Genomic DNA, 19,558 nt, shown 5'->3' on the forward strand with positions numbered 1-19,558 from the left:
CTTGCCCAAGGTCACACACAGCTAATAAGTGTCAAGTGTTTGGTCTGAGGCTGGATTTGAACTCAGGTCCTCCTGACTTCAGGGCCAGTGCTCTATTCACTGTGCCACCTAGCTGCACCAAGAAACTCAAAATTTGAAAGAAAAAAAGAATGTTAAAATTATTTTACATGTAATTGGGGAAAAAAATATTAAATAAGATTTAAAAAAGAGAAAGCACCAAATGGGGTCACGAAGAGTTGGACATAGCTGAAAAATGACTCAACAAGAACAATAAGGACAAATTCTGATCAAAAAGAAGAGAGCAGAAAATCAAATCAATAATATAGCAAGTGAGCAAGGTGAAATCACTATAAAAACAGAAGAAATAAAAGGAATAATCAGAATATATTATGTACAATTGTAAACTTAAAAATAAGGACACAAAAGAAAGAGGAGTATTTTAAAAACATGAAATACCCAAACTATCAGAAGACTAGATAGATATCTTAAATAATCTGATATCAGAAAAGGAAACTAACTAGCTATAAAGAAAGTACCACCAGAACCAGGAGAATGCTATTAAATTTTTAAAGAATAGTTAGTACAAATTATCCTCAAAAATTGAGAAAGCAATATCAGAATCCTTTTAAAGAAAAATATAATTCTAATACCTAAACCAGAGAAAGATAAAGCACAGAAAGAAACTATATGCCAATACAATTAATGAACACTAACTAAAAAATATTAAACAAAACCCCACCAAACAGACTACAGCAATTTATCCAAGAAATCATTTATTATAACCAAGTGGGATTTATACCAGGGATACAACATGGTTCAACATTAGGAAAACAGGCAACATAATCAATCATGTTAAAACCCAAAACATTCAAAACCACATGATTATCAATGGATATAGAAAAGATCTTTGACAAAATATAACTCTTTTATGCTAAAAACCTTACAAAGTATAAAGGAACCTTTTTCTAATTTCACAAAAATCATCTAAGCATCAAATGCAATGGACACACACAAAAATCTTTTCTAATAAATATAGGAGCAAAGCAAGGGTGTGCACTCTTATTTGATACAGTTCTAGAAATGTTAGCAACAGCAATAAGAGAAAAAAATTAAAGGCAAAAAGATAAAAGAGGAGATAAAACTATTCATATTTGTTGATAATATGATGGTTTACCGGAGAAATCCTAGAGAATCACCAAAGAGACTCACTGAGACAACAGCTTCAGCAAAGTTGAGGATACAAAATAAATTGTCAAAAATCAACAGTATTGGCTCAGATTCTAAAAATCTAGCCACTGCTCAGATTCTGATAATCTAGCCAATAGCTCACTAATGTTTAGACTCCTTACAAGTCTGCCCAATATGGCGGATCTTGAATAAACCTTGCCTTTGACTGAAAATAAAAATCAACAGTATTTCTACATAACAATAATAAAACACAAGCAGCAACAATATAAAGGAAAATCCCATTCCAAATTACTATAAAATGCATAAAATACCTGGGAATTAACCTATCAAAGTACATAAAAGACTTGTATAGATCAAATTACAAAGTATAAAGAACTTAAATGGTTGGAGGTATATTCAGAACTCATGGTTAGGTCAATATAATAAAAATGACAAAACAGGGGCAACTAGGGGGCCCAGTGAATAGAGCACCAGCCTTGGATCCAGGAGGACCTGAGTTCAAATCCAGCCTCAGACACTTAACACTTACTAGCTGTGTGACCCCGGGCAAGTCACTTAACCCCACTGCCTATCTAATCAATAATCAATAAAATGATAAAACTACCAAAATTTATTTTCACTTTCAATGCTATGTCAAGCAAATTACCAAGGTGGTACTTTGTAGAACTTGATGAAATAACAAAATTCATTTGGAAAAAACAAAACATCTAAAATATCATAAAAAGAAGTAGGGATGAAGGGGGAATAGCACTTACAGATCTCAAACCATATTATAAAGCAGCAGTTATATAAACCATCTGGTTAAAAAACAAAGATATGTCAATAGAATTAAGTAGACAGGAGAGAATCAGAAACATCAGAACTCAATAATCCAGTGTTTGATAAAGCAGAAAATATAAATTATCTAGGAAAAAAACTCCTTATTTGATAAAAACTGCTGGGGAAACTGGAAAGCAGTCTGGCAGAAATTAAGTTTAGACCAAAACCTTATACCATATTCCACAATGCAGTCTAAATGAATACACAATGTTAATATTATACTATAAAAAAATTAGAAGTGAAAAAGAGAATATAATTCTAACAGTTCTGAATAGGAGTTGTATTCTTAACCAAACAAGAGACAGAAACAATTATAACAAAAGATAAAACAAAAAACTTCTGACTACCTGAAACGGAAAAGCTTCTGCACAGACAAAATTAATACACTAGGATAAGAGAAGTGGTAGAATTGGGGAGGGGGGGAATCTTTGCATCAAATTTCTCTAAGACTTCATCAAAATATAAATGTACATGCATATGTATAAGCATAGGTATATGTAAAACATCATTCCCCAAAAGTGATCAAAGGATATGAAGAAAGTTCTCAAAAATAAAGTATTTACAATCACATAAAAGAATGCTCTAAATCACCAAAATTAAAGAAATGAAAATCAAAACAACCCTGCGGTTTCACCCTACACCCAACAATCAATATTTGGACGCTGTTTGACTCAGTTCCTCATCTGTAAAATGAGCTGAAGAAGAAAACGGCGAATCACTCCACTATCTTTGCCAAGAAAAGCACAAAAGGGGTCACAAACAGTTGGGCATGACTAAAACGATCCAACAACAAAATACAAGAGACATAAAAACGGGCAGCTAGGCAGTGTAGCGGATAGAACTCCAGTCCTGGAGTTAGGAAGACCTGAGGTCAAATCTGGTTTTAAGAGGCTTATTAGCTGTGTGACCTTGGACAAGGCATTTAACCCTGTATGCCTCAGTTCTTCCTCTGCAAAATGAGTGGAGAAGGAAATGGCAAATCATTCCAATACCTCTGCCAAGAAAACTCCAAATAGGGTAACGAAGAGGCATACGTGACTGAAACTATTCAACAACAGCAAATGTTGGACGGGGTATAGAATGATAAGCACAGTACTTGTTTTGTTAGTGGACTGTGAGATGATATAATTAGTTTGAAAAGCAATTTGGAATTCTGCTTTATGGAAATAGGTCCGTACCCTTTGAATAAAAGGGTATCGAGATTCTATGACATAATAATTATCTTCAAGTACTCAAAAGTGACCTGACAAAAACTTCAGTTGTGTCCATTGGGACCAAAGCAGAATGAATCTTATCCATTGTTCACATGATTACCCTTTGAGTACTTGAAGACAATTATTATGTCACAGACTCACAGAATTTCAGAGTTGGAATGATCTTTCTTAGGCCTCATCCTTCTTTATTTTTCTGTCGGGGTTCTCCTCTTATCTGTCAGAATAATTGTTCCCAGGTTTTTCCCAAAAAAATCATCAGTCATATCCCACCCCACTTACACTGGTCTATCCCAGGGTTATCACCTGAGCCCTCTTCTCTTTTCTTTGTACACTTTTGGTGAGCTCATCAGCTCATATATCACCCACATTGATAAATCTCAAATCTACATATCAGCCCTCATCTCTCTCCAAATTTCCAGTCTCACATCTCTGTTTGACAACTCAAACTCAACACGTGGAATTCATTATCTTTCTTCTAAACTTACTTTTTCCAAAATTCCCTATTTCTATGGAGGGTACCACGATCCTTTAAAGTCAAAGATGCTTTCAACCTACACTATTCACTCCAGCATAACTCACTATCACCCCCATATGCAATGAGTTACCCAAGTCTTATCAAGTCTACCCCCTCAAAATCTCTCATATCAATCCCCTTCTCTCTACTCACAACAATAACACCCTAATCTCTGCTATCCTTCATTACCTCTCATCTTGACTCTTAACAGCCTCTTAATTGTCTTCCTGCATCCAGTGTCTTGTTTTTCCAAATCAATCTCCACACAGCTGCCAAACTGTTCTTAAAATGTAGGTCTGACCATGTCTCTTATATGCCCAAGAAATTTTAGTGTCTCCCCGCTGTCTTTAGGAGAAAATATAAACCTTCTGATCGGTATTTAAAAGAACTTTAAGATCCAATTAAAGCCTTTTTTCCCTCAGGCTGACTACATATTAGTCATACTCTACATTCTTGCCAAGCGGGTCTATTTGCTGTTCCCAATAGACAGTATTCGATCTCCCACTATTGTGCCTTATTCAGACTGTCCCCACTGCCTAGAACATACCTCCTCCTCATCTCTACCTCTTGGAACCCTTAGTCCCTTTCAAAGAAAAGCTCAAATGCCACCTCCTTTAAAAGATCTTTTTTGACTCTCTCAGTTGCTAATGCCCTCCTACACACAAATCACTGCATATTTATTTTGTGTGTAACCTATGTTTTGTGAACATGGTCTATCCCTTTATACAATATAAGCCGTTTGAGGTAAGGGATTATTTTGTTTTTAATTTTTGAATTCCTAATACCTAGTAGAGCACCTATCACTTAATACTTACTGACTGACTGGAAAGGATCTCAGAGAACACCCAGTCCAAACTTTCTCTGAACAAGAATCCCCACTTACAAACAGCCCAGAAGGGAACTTTTGCTTGAAACTCCCATTGAGGGGAGGTCATTACCTCCCACAACAATTCCTTCCACCTTAGGCTGATCTACTTGTTACTCAAATAGTAGCAAGAAAGAGTGTAATTCTATTTCTTTGCAATTTTCATCTATTAGTCCTAGTTCCACCACCTAAAGCTAAAGAGAGTAAGTCAATCCATTTTCCATATGACAGCATTTCAAATACTTGAAGACATCCATCACGCAGAGTTGCAGTAGACAGAGCAACATACATGAGGTCAGGAAGACCAGAGTTCAAATCCAGTCTCAAATATTTAGCTACATGACCTTAGGCAAGTCATTTAGCCACTCTCTGCCTCAGTTTCCTCATTTGTAAAGTAGGAATAATAATAGCACTTATCTCCTTGGGTTGTTACGAGAATAAAATGAGATAACTATAAAGTGCTCTGCAACCGCATTACTTATCATGTCCATCCTAAGTCTTCTCTTCCCCAGGCTAAACAACCCTAGTTCTTTCAAACAATCCTCATATAGCATGATCTCAAGGCCCTTCACCACACTGGCTGCTCTCCAGCTTATCAACACACTTCTCAAAACAGGAACTCTGAAGTGAATACAACACTCCAAATATGGTCTGACATAAGGAGAGTATAACAGGATTATCATCTCCTTTGTCCTAGGCGCTATTCTGCTCTTACTATGGCCTATGATTACATTAGTGGTTTTTGGCTACCAGATAACACTGTTGACTTATAATGAGCTTTCCATTAAAATGCCCAGATATTTTTCATACAAACTCCTGCCTAGTCATGAAGTGAATTTTTGAACCTACTTAGAAACTTTCCATTTGTCTACATTCAAGTTCATCTTATTAAATTAAGGTCAAGGTTCTAGTCTGCCAATATCTTTTTGAACTCCTAACTTTATCATCCACTACGTCAGCTATTCCTTCTAGCCTTGTGTCATCTGCAAATTTAATAAGTATACCAAATATGCCTCTATCCAATTTAATGGTTAAAAATAATAAACGACACAAGGTCAAGCATAATATAGTCTTGTGACTCTTTACCAGAGACCTCCTCCAAGTGGATACCAAGCCACTAATAATTATTTGTTGGTTTTGTTGTCGTTGTTCAGTCACTTCAATCATATGTGACTCTTCATGATCCCCTTTGGGGTTTTCTTGGCAGAGATACTAGAGTGGTTTAATACATCCTTCTCCAGCTCATTTTATAGATGAGGAAAGTAAAGCACATAGTTAAATGACTCGCCCGAGGTCACACAGCTAGTAAGTATCTGAGACCAGATTTGAACTGAGGAAAATATCTTCTTGACTCCAGGCTTGGCACTCTATCCACTGTGGTATTTAGCTGTCTCTAATCTTTCTGTATTTTACTAACTGCCTTACAAATATTATCTCTTTTTAGCTAACCAGTACCTTAGTAATCATTGTTGTTGTTGTTGTTCAACTATTTGTCGGGTCTAGCCATTAAACCAGGTCTAAAGCCAGGTCCTCTGACTCCAAATCCAGAACTACCTCAACTATATTCTACTGTCTCTTAATAATACCTGATATTTATTTAGTACTTTAAGGTTTATAAAGTGCTTTACATAGATTATCTCATTTGATTCTTACAATCCTGCGAAATTAAGTACTATGACGTTATTTTCACTTTACAGATAATGAAACTGAGGGAAGGAAGGGAAAGTGACTTTAAGATTATGACCAAGCTCTTCTTGACTTCAAGTGACTCCGGAATGACAAGCTGCCATGATATGTACAAATTACTTATTATATGTATAAAATTTATATATTATCAATCAATCAACAGGGACATATTAAGTGCTTACTTGATATCAAGCCCTGTGCTATGCATAAGAGGATGCAAAGAAAAACGAGAACATAGTCCCTGCTTTCAAAGACCCCACATTCTAATCTCATACATACAAACAACTATGTTCATACAAATGCTGATGCCACTGATAAAAACCCTACACAAGAATTCAAGTAGCTCAATTTTAGAAATGATGGTTACAAATACATATTGTATAACAATGGGTTTTCCTAATTATATTAATGAAAACTCAGCAGGACACTTGAAATACTTTGAATCTAAAAGCATTTATAAATCAAAATAGAGCTATTCCCATTCCCAATTTATAGGTAAGCATGAAATAGCAGCATTGATGGTTACTATCAGATAGCCACAGACTGCTAATGCATTTAAAGTATCTGCTGTCATAAGGACACTAACTATGCCAAGCAATACATTTGGGAGGCTAAAAAAACAAAACAAAACATAAATCATATGATCTTGACCTTTTGGATAAACTGTCTTTGGTTAGATAAAGTAGATCGATGGCCTTGTCAAATCTTGGCAGAAAAACACAGGAAGACAATCTTTTATTAACTATCTCATACACAAAATATGTCATTATATTTTAGTACTTCAAGTTGTCCCTTTTCCCACTTGTTCTAAACCTGACAGCAGACCTAAAATACTTTAATTTTTGAGGAGTTTAAGTCTAAGCTTACAATTCATGCATTATAAAAATAAAGCAAATGATAGTATGGAAGAAAAAAATGTTTTGAGTTGTTACAGAAGTCACTTTCACAATATTACTTAAATAACATGAATTGAGGAAATTCAAGCAAGGCTTTGCCAAAGAGTAAAAATAAATTCTACATCTTTGCTTTCAAGGGGAAGTATATTATCTAGCACCATCCACAACAGGCTAAAGACAAAATTTCTGGATTAACATTTTCTCTATGACCTTAAACAGATTTGTACATCTCCCTAAGTGAGGTCATATAGAAAATATTCCCCATTAAATAGCTAAGAAAATTAATGAGTTACAATATCTAAGTTTAGAGCTATGAATCTTGAAACACATTTATTTGATGGGAGAATGGGAAGGACTGAGAAAGGGATAACAGGTGAAACACAGATGAAATAGTCTGGTAACAGTGATTTTCTAAATGAAGTTCCAATTTCTTTTTTGTATCTTTTTTTTTGGGGGGGGCAATTGGGGTTAAGTGACTTGCCCAGGGTCACACAGCTAGTAAATGTCAAGTGTTTGGTCTGAGGTCGGATTTGAACTCAGGTCCTCCTGACTTCAGGGCTAGTGCTCTATCCACTGCCTCACCTAGCTGCCCCAGTTCCAATTTCTTTTTAAAGATACTCTACTGATTTAGGGCATTTCATTGATACTATCTGAAGCTTAGAAGCTGCCTCCCTCTGAGGCACCATTTTATGAGGAAGTTTTTTCTTAAACTATTTAAAATATCCCCATATCTTTGAAAGCTAAACTTTCGAAGCATCCAAAAGGAATAGTTAACTACACAGTCAACTCTTCTTTCAGCATTTTTTTCTTAAAAATTACACAGAAGGTATGACTATAAAGTCATGATACACTCTGAAGGCCACTCACAGAACCATCTCATTGTTTCATACTCGGGCTCTGTAAGTGATGACCAATCTTGCTCTCTTTTTCACATGCTTTTCAGAACTTAATTTCTAGTCTATTCTAATATATTCTAGATTTACTTCATAATTTTAAAATCAAAAGAATTTGTATTCAGTCACTAAAAGCATAAAGCTACAGAATTTTGGGTTTGAGCAGTGTGTGTCCCTTCCACCCCTTTCCATGCTTTCATTAAACAGACTTACTTAGGAAACATACCTGTTGAAGTTAATATCTGGGTAACTAGAATACTCAGATTTCATCTTAGCATTTCGGCGTGGAAATGTGCAAAAGAAAGCATTAGCTAAAAGACTAGCAATCTGCTCTTGTGACATTGTGATGGAGTGATTCATCTTCTGTTTCAGTAGAGGTATTGGCTGGAACAGCAAACAAAAACACACAAAAGAGAAGAGCAATAATTAGATTAGCAATTTCAGAAACAGGAGCACAAAATTACATTTGCTAAATTAGGGTAGGACTAATTTAGGGCCACTCCTGGGCTCTTAAATCAGCAGCATCATTAAAATCTAGGACTATTTATCCTGGAAGATTGGAAAAATGTTCACATTTAACGAATTGCAGATTTCCAATCAATAATAATAATAGTGAAGAGAACAAAAAGCACTACTTATCAGTGAAAACAAGACTGATACAGCAATACAGATGAAACACAACATTACACATGTCATTTGATAATCAGAACTGAAGACTAAACAGAAAAAAGGCAATACTGCAGTTAACAATTACAGTTTTGGTCTTGTGCTCATTTTGTTAAAAAAAAAAACCTGACAGATACAGAAATTCTAATATTAAGCACTTTAAAATAAAATTATAATTTCAGAGAAACTACCTTAGACATAACATCATAATAGCTTTCTTACTCCAATCTAAGCTAGTATTTATTAAGTACCTACCCTTTACTTCATGAAGGTAGTTTCTTATTACATGGCTTCCCTTTCAAAGCCTTTCTCTTAGCAAAGAATTGAAAAGAATAAATGGCATCAAACAGAATCATTTGTGATTTGTGATAAGATGGGATATTCCTAAAAAGAGTAGAGTATTCTCAAAGGGAAGCAGACAACACAGTGGCTAAAATGCTGAGATAGGAGGACTAGAGGCAAAGTATTTAAGTTCCATGATTCAGTTACCTTATCTACAAAGTGTCCCTGCCCTACTTATCTTACAGGGTCAGTGTAGAGTTAAGTAAGATAACGGCATTGTAATTATATAAATGAGAAATAAATGTTAGGAAATCAGAAGCTGGGATTTTGTCACTGAGAACTCTCAGATTTAAAATATTTTTCTAACTGAGCCAACATCAAATTATGTTGAACACACTTTTTCAGTATGTTCTAGAAGAACCAAACAACTCTACTCTGTACATTTTTACAGCATTTTAAATATTTTTTAAAATACTAAATGCTTCTTACAATGAAAATTTTAAAGTATGACAGAATATCCAAAAGTAAAATTTGAATTATCCAACACTTAATGTATACACACACATACACACACACATATGCTAAAATTATGTGTAGAGCAGAGGTGTCAAACACACAGCCCACAGTACTAGTGTGTGCAGCCCTAGGAGATTAAAATGTAACTGGGAAATACTTAACAAAATAAATAAAAATACAATAAAACATAGATAATATTAATACGTGGTTTTCTTAAGTCAATATGAGGCCTACAGGGATCCTTATGTATGGTTCAGTGGCCATAGTTTACATTTGAGTTAGATATCACTGGTGTAGAGGAGAGACAGCTAGCTTTGAAGTCAGGAAAATGTGGGTTCATGTCTCACCTCTGACAGCTACTGGCTATGTGGTGCTGGGAAAGGCACTTAACCTCTCAGGGTTCTAGGCAACTCTTTAGGACTAGAAGTTGCAGAGAAGGTGGTGATCTGCACTGGTAGAGAGAGTTTCCTCACTTGGGAGTTCCTCATACGAAAGAAATAACAAGTCCTATGCCCTATCTCTAACCCTACCAAAATTATATTCAATAAAAGTGTTTTCCCCTCTCCTTTCTACTAACTCTCAGCATTAAAAATACAGAATGTTGTTACATATTACACATAAAGGAGATAATACAAATAATACTGAATAACTCTCCTGGCATATAGGTCTAAATCAATAAACAAAACTATATCTGAGGAGAGAAAAGGAAGAAAAGTGAAAGCTGAAATGTTATAACATATAGTTTTCTTTTTAAACCACAGGAAAAAACATATTGGCATAATTAAAGCCTGCTAGGAGGAAAAATATTAAAACTAGTTGTTTAAATATTTCAAAAGAAAAGTTAAAAGAAATAACCCAAAAGGCAACAACATTTTCATCACAATATCAATAATCTCCCTTCCTGGTAATCACCATTTCTAATAAGAGGGAACCAGATGCTTCTATTGATCTCTAATATATTAACCTCATTTTACAGCTTCTCAATCTGCTATAAAATAAAATCTTATTTTAGAAAACATGACCAAGACTCTCTTCATAAGCTTAGAATATATCTAGATTTTCCTTTAAAAATTTCTTTTTTCTTAGCATCAGAACTGAGAGAAAAGATGAAATTAGTGCTCATAGGTTTAGGATTAAATTAGTTTAAAAATGGGTATTCTTTTCTCCTTCACAAATTACCTTTACTTTACTGGAAATACTAATCTTTTCTAGATTCAAAGTAAAATACCTCCACTAACCTTAGCATGGATTTCACAGCTTATATATTTAGTGAGATTTTTAAAATGCATATCCTATAAATTAAAATAAATAACAAAGTTTTAAAACGTGATGACTATTGACCTGAAACATGAGTCCCTCTAAAAATTTCTGCCTATACCTTCATATTCTTCCATCTCTTCCCTTCTGAATTTAGCTTAAAGCACCATAATATAATAAATCTTTAACATTTAATGAGACTACATGATTTTTCTTGACAGGAGACATATTTTGGAAAAAGATACTTGGCTTTCTAAAATATATTCCTCACTCTACACAGTAGGAATTAACTTGAGATATTTTTCCAATTAATAATGCCTATGGAATAACAAAATAAATCTCAATTTAGATTCAGATGCCAGGAAATCATGCATTTACCTTAGTTTTTAACCAAGTGCCTTCTCTTAGGTTAGGATCTAAAATTAACTTGTCTTAAAAGCTATTTTAGAATTATTATGTAAAACAAGGAAAATTTTCTACCTCAAAAGACTTTTGGAGGGATTAACTAATTTATACTGTAAGGCATTATCTTTTCAATGATACAATGTATACCCTCAGCTTTGTACTGTTTGACCCAGAATGACAATAATAGTCCCCTAAAACATATAGTGCCTATAATGCAAAATTTTATATGAAAAAACACTTTAGAAAATACACATCAACAAAAACAACAAGGAGAGAAAACCTAAGATATAAATACTCAAAGTCCTCTACATTGGAAAATTATAAATAGCTTTAAAATTCCTGTTATATCAAATTATATTCTAAATAAAGTATTACTTGGCATAAAAATGTGCACATTTCTCATTATATTTTTCTTCTGAATTGATAGCAAATATACTTGTGTATCTGGTAAGAGAACCAGAAGCAAACAGGAGCAAACTCAATTCAAAATCCTCTTAACTGATATTCTATAAAGCTCAGACAGAAAGAGGTGAGAGAGGGAAAAACAAAAGGAGAAGAAAATTAAACACATTGATCTGCAAGACAGGAAGGAGGACTCACATCAATCATCTTTCAAAGTAGTAAAGCATTAGAACCAAGCCAGAAAACCTGTTAAGAGGTATTATGAGTCAGGATGTTATCCAATACACTGGTTTATGTTGTTTGTTTAAGCTATTTTAAAAGTTAAATGTTTTAAATCCATTAATATGTTTTGGAAAAAAGCCAAATCATTTGGTAACTGTGTTCAAAAAAAAATCAAAGATTGATCCTCTGAGTAAATATAGACTTCTGACAGCTTAAATGAAAGCTCAAAAATTGAACGGTGCATGTGTACCATTACACATGCATTTTCTCATCTATTAACTGATTATGAAAGAACAATTACAACCTTTGCAAGAAACATTTCCTCCACAACTCTTCTGACCTTAGTTATAGGAAATTCATCTATAGGAAATGAATCTGTTTGTAAGGAATTCCAAGCCACTCAAGCCTAGATTAACAGCCTGAATCTACTCACCTGAGTGCAAATATCTGGTAGACAAAGGGCTAATTTCACCATATCAGGCAGGATAGACTGACATAAATGCTGGGCCTCTGCTTCTTCAAGGGCCTACAAACCAACAAGAGACTTTATCAGGTCAGGATCAATCAAAAACAAAGGTTCTGTAATTATTACACAAAACTGTAAGGACGACTTTTTACTTTTCATAGACATATCAAACACTCTAAGAGTGCTTTAGCTTTGTCTTTGCAGGAATAAGTATGGAGCACCCACTGCTATATAAATGCCAAGCACTATGCTAAGTATACAAATACCTCATTTGATTCTCACAACAACCCTGCAAAGTAGGTGCTATTATGATCCCCATTTTACCACTGAGAAAAATGAGGCAAATAGAAGTTAAGTGACATGGCCAGGGTCACATAGTGTCTGAGGTCAGATATGAACTCAGGTCTTCCTGACTCCAGACCCTGGGCACTGTGCCACCAGCTGTTTCCCTATGCTCATCCAGCACAGTGCCTCAGGAGCAATATGGAAAACACATCCTCAACATCTCCATCACTGACACTGGAAATCTTTCTTTGACTCTCTTTCAAAGGCACCTGGGTACCAAGTTTTGACTATTCTAGCTCTACACATCTCCTACATGTATCCCCTCAGTCTCTTCTCAATACCCTAAAGTCCAGTACAAGTCCACTTTCTTTGACTATTGCAATAAATTCCCGGGGAAAATATACTTAACAACACTCCTCAGCATACACTCCCAGAGTTATTCTGCCTCTGCCTGAAGAGCTCAAAGAAGGAGAGCTCCACAACCCCCAAGAGAGCCCACACCTACTCTGGACAACTCTGCTTTACTGATTTTTCTTTTTTTAGATCTGTCTAGCGCCAGCTGTTTACAAATACAGTCAAGGGCAGGGGACAAAAAGTCATTTATCTAATTATCAGTGACTAAGTAGTAGAGGACAGCACAGATGAGTACACAGGCCCTCAGCAAAGGTCTTGTTTCCTTTGTTCTTAGTACCAGGGTCAAGAGAAAATTCAGCAACATCAACTTGGTGAATTATCTCCAGTTACTGAAGGTGGCTGGGATTAGGTGTAGAGAGAGTCTGTGTGTATGGAGTAAAAAAAGAGGAATAGTTAGTGTAAATAAAATAACTGTAAAAAAATCAAACAAAACTTCAGCGGACTTTTGGTTCAGGAGCAGCCATAAGCTGCTCCAACAACAAAATGACAGGAAAATTTAAAATGCCTGAGAGGAAGGATGGGTTTTCATTTTTTTTTCATTATACCATCAGTGCCTATTACAGTGCCTTTCACATAGTGAGCTCTTAATAAATGTAGGTGAACTACTGGTTTAATGGGAATTCTTTGATCAGAATGAGCAGAATTAAAAATGATCCTTGCTACAACAAAGTGTATTTAAGAAACATACTTTTAAAAAGTTTTGTCTTTACGCACTTAAAAACATGAGAAAGAAATCATCAAATTTTTCTGATAAGTACTTGGTGACCAAGATATATAAACAGTTAATAGATATACATATATACATATCTCTTTCTCTCTCACACACACTCAAAAACCATTCTGCAATAGATAAATGGTCCAAGGATATAAAGAAAAATTCTCAAAAGAACTGTAAACTATTAGTAACCATATGAAAAAACAGATCCAAGAGAGTAATAATAAAAGAAAGGAAAATCAAAACAACCCTAGGTTTCACCTTGCACCCTCTATACTGGCAAGGATGACAACATATAAGAACAGTCAACGGAGGAAGAGTTGTGAAAAGATATGTCCACTGGTCCATTGTTGATGGAACTGTGAGTGAGTATAATCATTTTGGGAAGCAATTTAGATTTTTGCAAATAAAGTGACTGACCAGGAATTCTACTACAAGGCTTATACCCTAAGGAGGTCATTGATAAGAAGAAATTCCCCATACATACCAAAATATTTACAGCAGAACTTATTGTGACAGCAAAATAAATGCCCATTGATTGGGGAATGGCTAAAGAAATTGTGGTACATGAATGTAATAAAATATTGCCATGATAAGGAATGATGAATATGATGGAATACAGAGAAGCATGGAAAGATTTACATGAACTGATGCAAAGTGGAATGAAGAAGGACAATAAAAGAACATACACAATGACTATAGTACTGTAAACACAAAGAACCACAAAGAAAAATCAAGAGTTAATGTTGTGAAATTATAAGAACATGGTTCAAAAGAAGAGATATTAGAAAGTACTCCCCCCATCCCACTTCTTCACAGAGGTGGGAGGTCCACAAGTGTAATATACTGCACATATTTATAGACTTTTTCAAAGTACTGATCAGTTATAGTGATTTTTTTCCTCTTTTTTTTTTTTGTCTTTGAAAAATATTTGTGATAAGAGATGACTCTATAGGAGAAAGAGGTATCCTGAAGGAAATTATGATGAGGAAAGACAAGAAAACATCAATAAAAAAATTTATTTTTTAAATATGGGAAATACATTAATACTTTCATTAAATATATTCAAACATTTTCAATCTCAAGACATTAGGTGTCAAACAAGCTGTCAGTTACTTCCACTTTTCTCATTTGGGTTCCCTCCTAGTCTTTTATAATTGACATGAGTAGTTGTGGCCTTGCTTTGCAGGGTGTCACAAGCAATACAATATCACTTATCTAGTGACACATTACAGCACTGTACTTTTTCAGGGCTGTCAATATTTCAACTATTTGTTAAATGCCACGTTTAAAAAGTAAATAATAATCACAAAGCACTCCTCTTTGAAACAGAATGACAGCCAGTAAATAAATACTCAACTCATGTCTAGGGTGGAATGAATTATCTTTAAAATACCAATCAAACCTTCTGTCTTCTGACCCAAAAGGAGCATCTGCCTTCAACTCCTAAATATTAAAAAAAAATTATTTTGAAATCAGTGTGTGACTGTGTAAAAAACTAAAAGCAAAGTATTTCACAAACTGCAGTAGGCTACTTTGGAGGCAAAGATCCAATTAGTGTTACAAGAAAATGAGAATTTATTTATGAAAAGTGGCCTGAGTAAGTACTTTCAAAAGTGATTATCTAAAACACTGTCATTACAAACTAGCATTCTCCATGTAATAAAGAGAGGAGAACCTGAATAACAAGTTAAATAACATATGCACAGGATGATAACACTAGAAAACTACAATGAAACATGATAAAAACTCAAGCAAAGGAACCAAAAAAAGAAAAAAATACTGAAAGCCTAGAGAGCATACTATAAACTGACATTTACAGTATAACTCTTTATCTTCTATTTTCAACTTACCCTACACCAGTTCTAGGCCACCAAATGATTGACTGACCCACATCTGGAGGTTAAGGGAGAGGAGGCATAAAAAGAATATTTCTTTCAGACCTGGTACAGTTTGTTTCCTAATCATATTACACTAGGGCCATTTTGCGTATTTTTCTTCCCGAACATACAGAAGTTTACTGAGAAGAAAGGTCTCTTTTTAAAAAAATAACTATTTCAGTCTCTCAACACAGTCATGACTAACCTTGCATAAAGATGGGCTACCAATTATGACCACTTCACACACAGAGGCAGAGATTCAACCTTCCCTTAGCAGATGGAAGACAAGGACAATCTTATGGAAAACCTTTTTTCTTGTATTTGTCTAAAATATTAATAATAGTTTGTACCCCAAGTAAGAAAAAACTAAATATTCATTATTCCCTCTTTCCTAGAATATTTATTGAACTCAGCTGAAATAATTCTGTAAATTATGTCTCAACTACTGAAATCATATTCATAAGTCAAATCCACTCCTGGCAAAACCAGGAAACTGGTATTATATCAGTTTTAACTGGAAAAATCCTGAGTTTTCTCCAAATTGAAGGAGACTCATATTTAAGTCAATTCAAATATTTATAAAACAACTATCCTTTAAATCTAAATAATTTTAATCTAAAAAAATCTAATCTAAAATATTCCTATCAGGAATTTCTGTCAAAAAGTGTGACTACTGGCAAAATGAAAAGAAAAATTAAATTTTAGAGGGAAGAAAAAACTGTAGCATTACATTTTGCAGGGCAAAATACTTGGAAAATATTTCTGACATTTTTCAAATGAGGACTGACACTTGAAGAATAGAAGACAGCAGTTTACAAGAAAACATTCATTTTGTTTAATTTTTTTGAAAGCTCATGCAAGTTTTTGACAATCCAACCCCAGAATGATCTCTCAGGTATATCACCCATAAGGATTACAACTTCATTTGAAAATGCTGTTTTTATTGTCTAGTGAGTTTTCAACAAATAGCTGGGGAAAAAATGTTGGTTTTCATATTTTTTAAGTGGCAATGTCAGAAATTAAGAACTAGCAATTATTCATAGATATAAAAGAAGATTATCTAGATTTTTTTCATATTATATCTCCCTTAAAGAAGAAGGAAGGTAAGGAATGAAGATGTAATGGGAAGATGAGGTAAACAGAATCACTATCTATGAAAGTACAACACTGGTGATATACTGGGAAAAGGCTGTACTATTAAATTATACTAGCTCTCTCTTTCCTTTCTTCTTCAAATAACTCTTGAGAACTTTCCCACGAATTTTCAGAGCATCACAAGGATGAGAAAAACTGATCAAAATGGTAATCGACTATAATAAACAGAGATAAAAGAGATATACACAAGCTTTTAAATACATGCTCTTGATTTTAAATGAATGAAGAAAACTTTGATCTCAAACACTGTTACTCTAAACAGCAGCATAAAAATGAAGTGGAACAAAATAACATAGGTAAATTTATTGACTTAAAACACATAGCTTTTTTACATCTTTAAAAAACTTTTCATATACAATGTCCTCCTTTGGCTGCAACCACTGCTTTTACACAATTCAGCACTGATTCTGTTATCACTCCTCACCCTCAAAGGGAGAGGTAAGAAGCAGCAGACAAGAGACACCCCTCACAGCAAAAGGTTAAGTGACTTGCCAAAGGTCAACACAACCAATACACGTCAGAGGCAGGGCTTGAACCCCATCTTCCTAGCACTGAAGCTGGTTCCCTATCCACTACACCATATACTGCCTCTCATCATTTCTTAGACATTCTTAACAACACCAAATGGTCATCATAGAATAAGGAGGCCTGAAGATTCCAGAAACTGCCTCAGCTAATAATCTCTTTGATAACCAGAAAGACACGGCAGCCACTGACAATACTAGCTTAAAGTACAAAGTAATTAGCAAAAGGATGCAAAGGATGACTGAAAACTAAGAGAATATTATTTCACAGAGCAAAAAGAATTGAGAAGAAAACAAGCCTTTAGAAAACCTGGCACAAGAGCCAGAATCACAGACCTAGAGGTGAAGGAGACCTTAGACGTTATAGAGTACAATGCTTTCACTTTACAAAACGAGAGAGCTGAGGCCCAGGAAAGTTACCTGCTGAAAGTCACCTAGGTCCTTTAATCACAGAGCCAGTGCTCTTGAAGTGAAATAATATATCAGTATTTTTATAGTGATTTATTTTAGGCTATGATGATTCTATCACCTGATGTACTATGTGAGAAAATGCCGATATCACTTAAAGAAGATTAAGTCAGGACAAACAGCTAGACCTCACCAAATACATTTTAAAGATTACACAATTTTAAATGTACTCAAGACTCTATTTGCAAGATATCTCATAAGAAAATGATCATCGATCACACTTTATAGATAAACAAATGACATCTAAGAAGACATCAGCAAACACTAATCCATATGGCTGCTTTCATATATCTCTGTGAATATTTGAGAACTGTCAATTCACATACCTAGGATATCCTCAATGGAAACATACAGAAATAGGACAAGCGATCCCATCTTAACAGTGCCATAACTGACTGAGAGCAATAGAAAATTCCACATATATTGATCTGTTTTTTTAAAGCGTTTAATCTTAGAGGAAAAAAAAAATGAACCTCAAAGGCTCTACACTGACAATGCTCCTTCCAACTATGCTTTAAAATTATCAGACTCATGATAGATATAACTACAGAGATAACTTTGATATCAGGTAAGCCTAAAACCAGAAATGGTTTCCAAATACTTGTTAGGTATCTACCATGTGTAAAGGAGGATACAACAAGCTCATTTAAACATACATACAGCATAAATATAAAGTTAATAAATTCAAATACATGCAAAGTAGTTAAAAGGTAGTATGGGAGGGAGGTCAACTAAGGCTTCTCAACTAAGGTATTCTCTAATGTCAAGGAAGATGCCCCTCATAAATCAACAGAATTGCTTATTCATGCTAACGTCCTCCAAGTACTCCTGTTCATAGATGACACAATATTAACTACATTGAGCTCTGCATACAGCAAAGCCTCCACATTGTGAAATACACAAAAAGGTTAAAAAGAAAATCCTTACAACTATCCACAGTGAAAAATTAGGTCAATTAAATTAAGTCAAATCAGTTATCTATAAGCATTTATTATGAAAAATGTTCACTGTCCCAACTTTGTAAGACAAACAGTAAGACAGGCAGGTTGCTCATCAAGCTAATCCATCAATAAGTATTTTGAAGAAATATTACAAGAGAGAAGAAATATTTTCCTGAAACAGGAATAGAATCTGCAAACTACTGGCCAGTGAGTTTGACCTGAATTCTTAGCAAGATTCCAGATCATATTAAGTGATGGCTAGTAAACATCTAGAAGAAGTGATCACAAAGAGCCAGCACGGTCTCATCAAGAATAGGTCATGCCAGGCTAATTTATCTTGTTTTTTGGTAGTTCCAACACTAAAAGATCAGAGGAGGGGGGCAGGGGCAGAGACTGGACCTGTGAATTCCCTGACAGAGGTTAATTACTGGGAGAAGAAACTATCTCTACCAATACAGGTTGACACCTTCTCTACAACTGACATTCCCAGGCACCAGCTACTGAGTTGTGACTTGCCCAGAGTCAGGCAGCCAGTATCACTATGTCTCAAAGGTGATATTTTTCCTATACATATACTTTACAGGCAAATGGCTAATTCAGCCAGACTGCTCCAGGAACTCTTCTTCCTTTGAATTTTCCTTCCTCCACCAATGGCTAATAGCAAAAGCAAGGGAAAAGGTAGGAAAGTAAGCTTCCACCTTCCCACCCCCACATCCCCAGCTCCCACTGTCAAGCACAGTGAAGGAGAATGAAAAGAAGGAAGGAAAGCATTAAAGAAACCATTCCTCTTTTTTGCCTGGCTCTAGGTAGCCACCATATATCCAGAACTAGGAGGAATAAGGAAGATACAATGCTCTCCCCACTTCCCCCATTCCATCCTCACAA

The 19,558-nt window shown here is 34.8% G+C and overlaps 1 protein-coding gene across 1 annotated transcript in view; it reads right to left on the minus strand.

Annotated features, from left to right (window-relative positions):
• Nucleotides 1-19,558, minus strand: part of PARG (poly(ADP-ribose) glycohydrolase) — a 117,101-nt gene that overhangs the window by 59,366 nt on the left and 38,177 nt on the right. Inside the window, 2 exon segments of the mRNA XM_020996785.2 lie at nt 8,302-8,459; nt 12,259-12,351. Coding sequence (XP_020852444.1) covers nt 8,302-8,459; nt 12,259-12,351 — 251 coding nt within the window.

Source organism: Phascolarctos cinereus, unplaced genomic scaffold, assembly GCF_003287225.1.
Source record: "Phascolarctos cinereus isolate Bilbo 61053 unplaced genomic scaffold, phaCin_HiC Scaffold_3;HRSCAF=262, whole genome shotgun sequence".
Taxonomy (NCBI): domain Eukaryota; kingdom Metazoa; phylum Chordata; class Mammalia; order Diprotodontia; family Phascolarctidae; genus Phascolarctos; species Phascolarctos cinereus.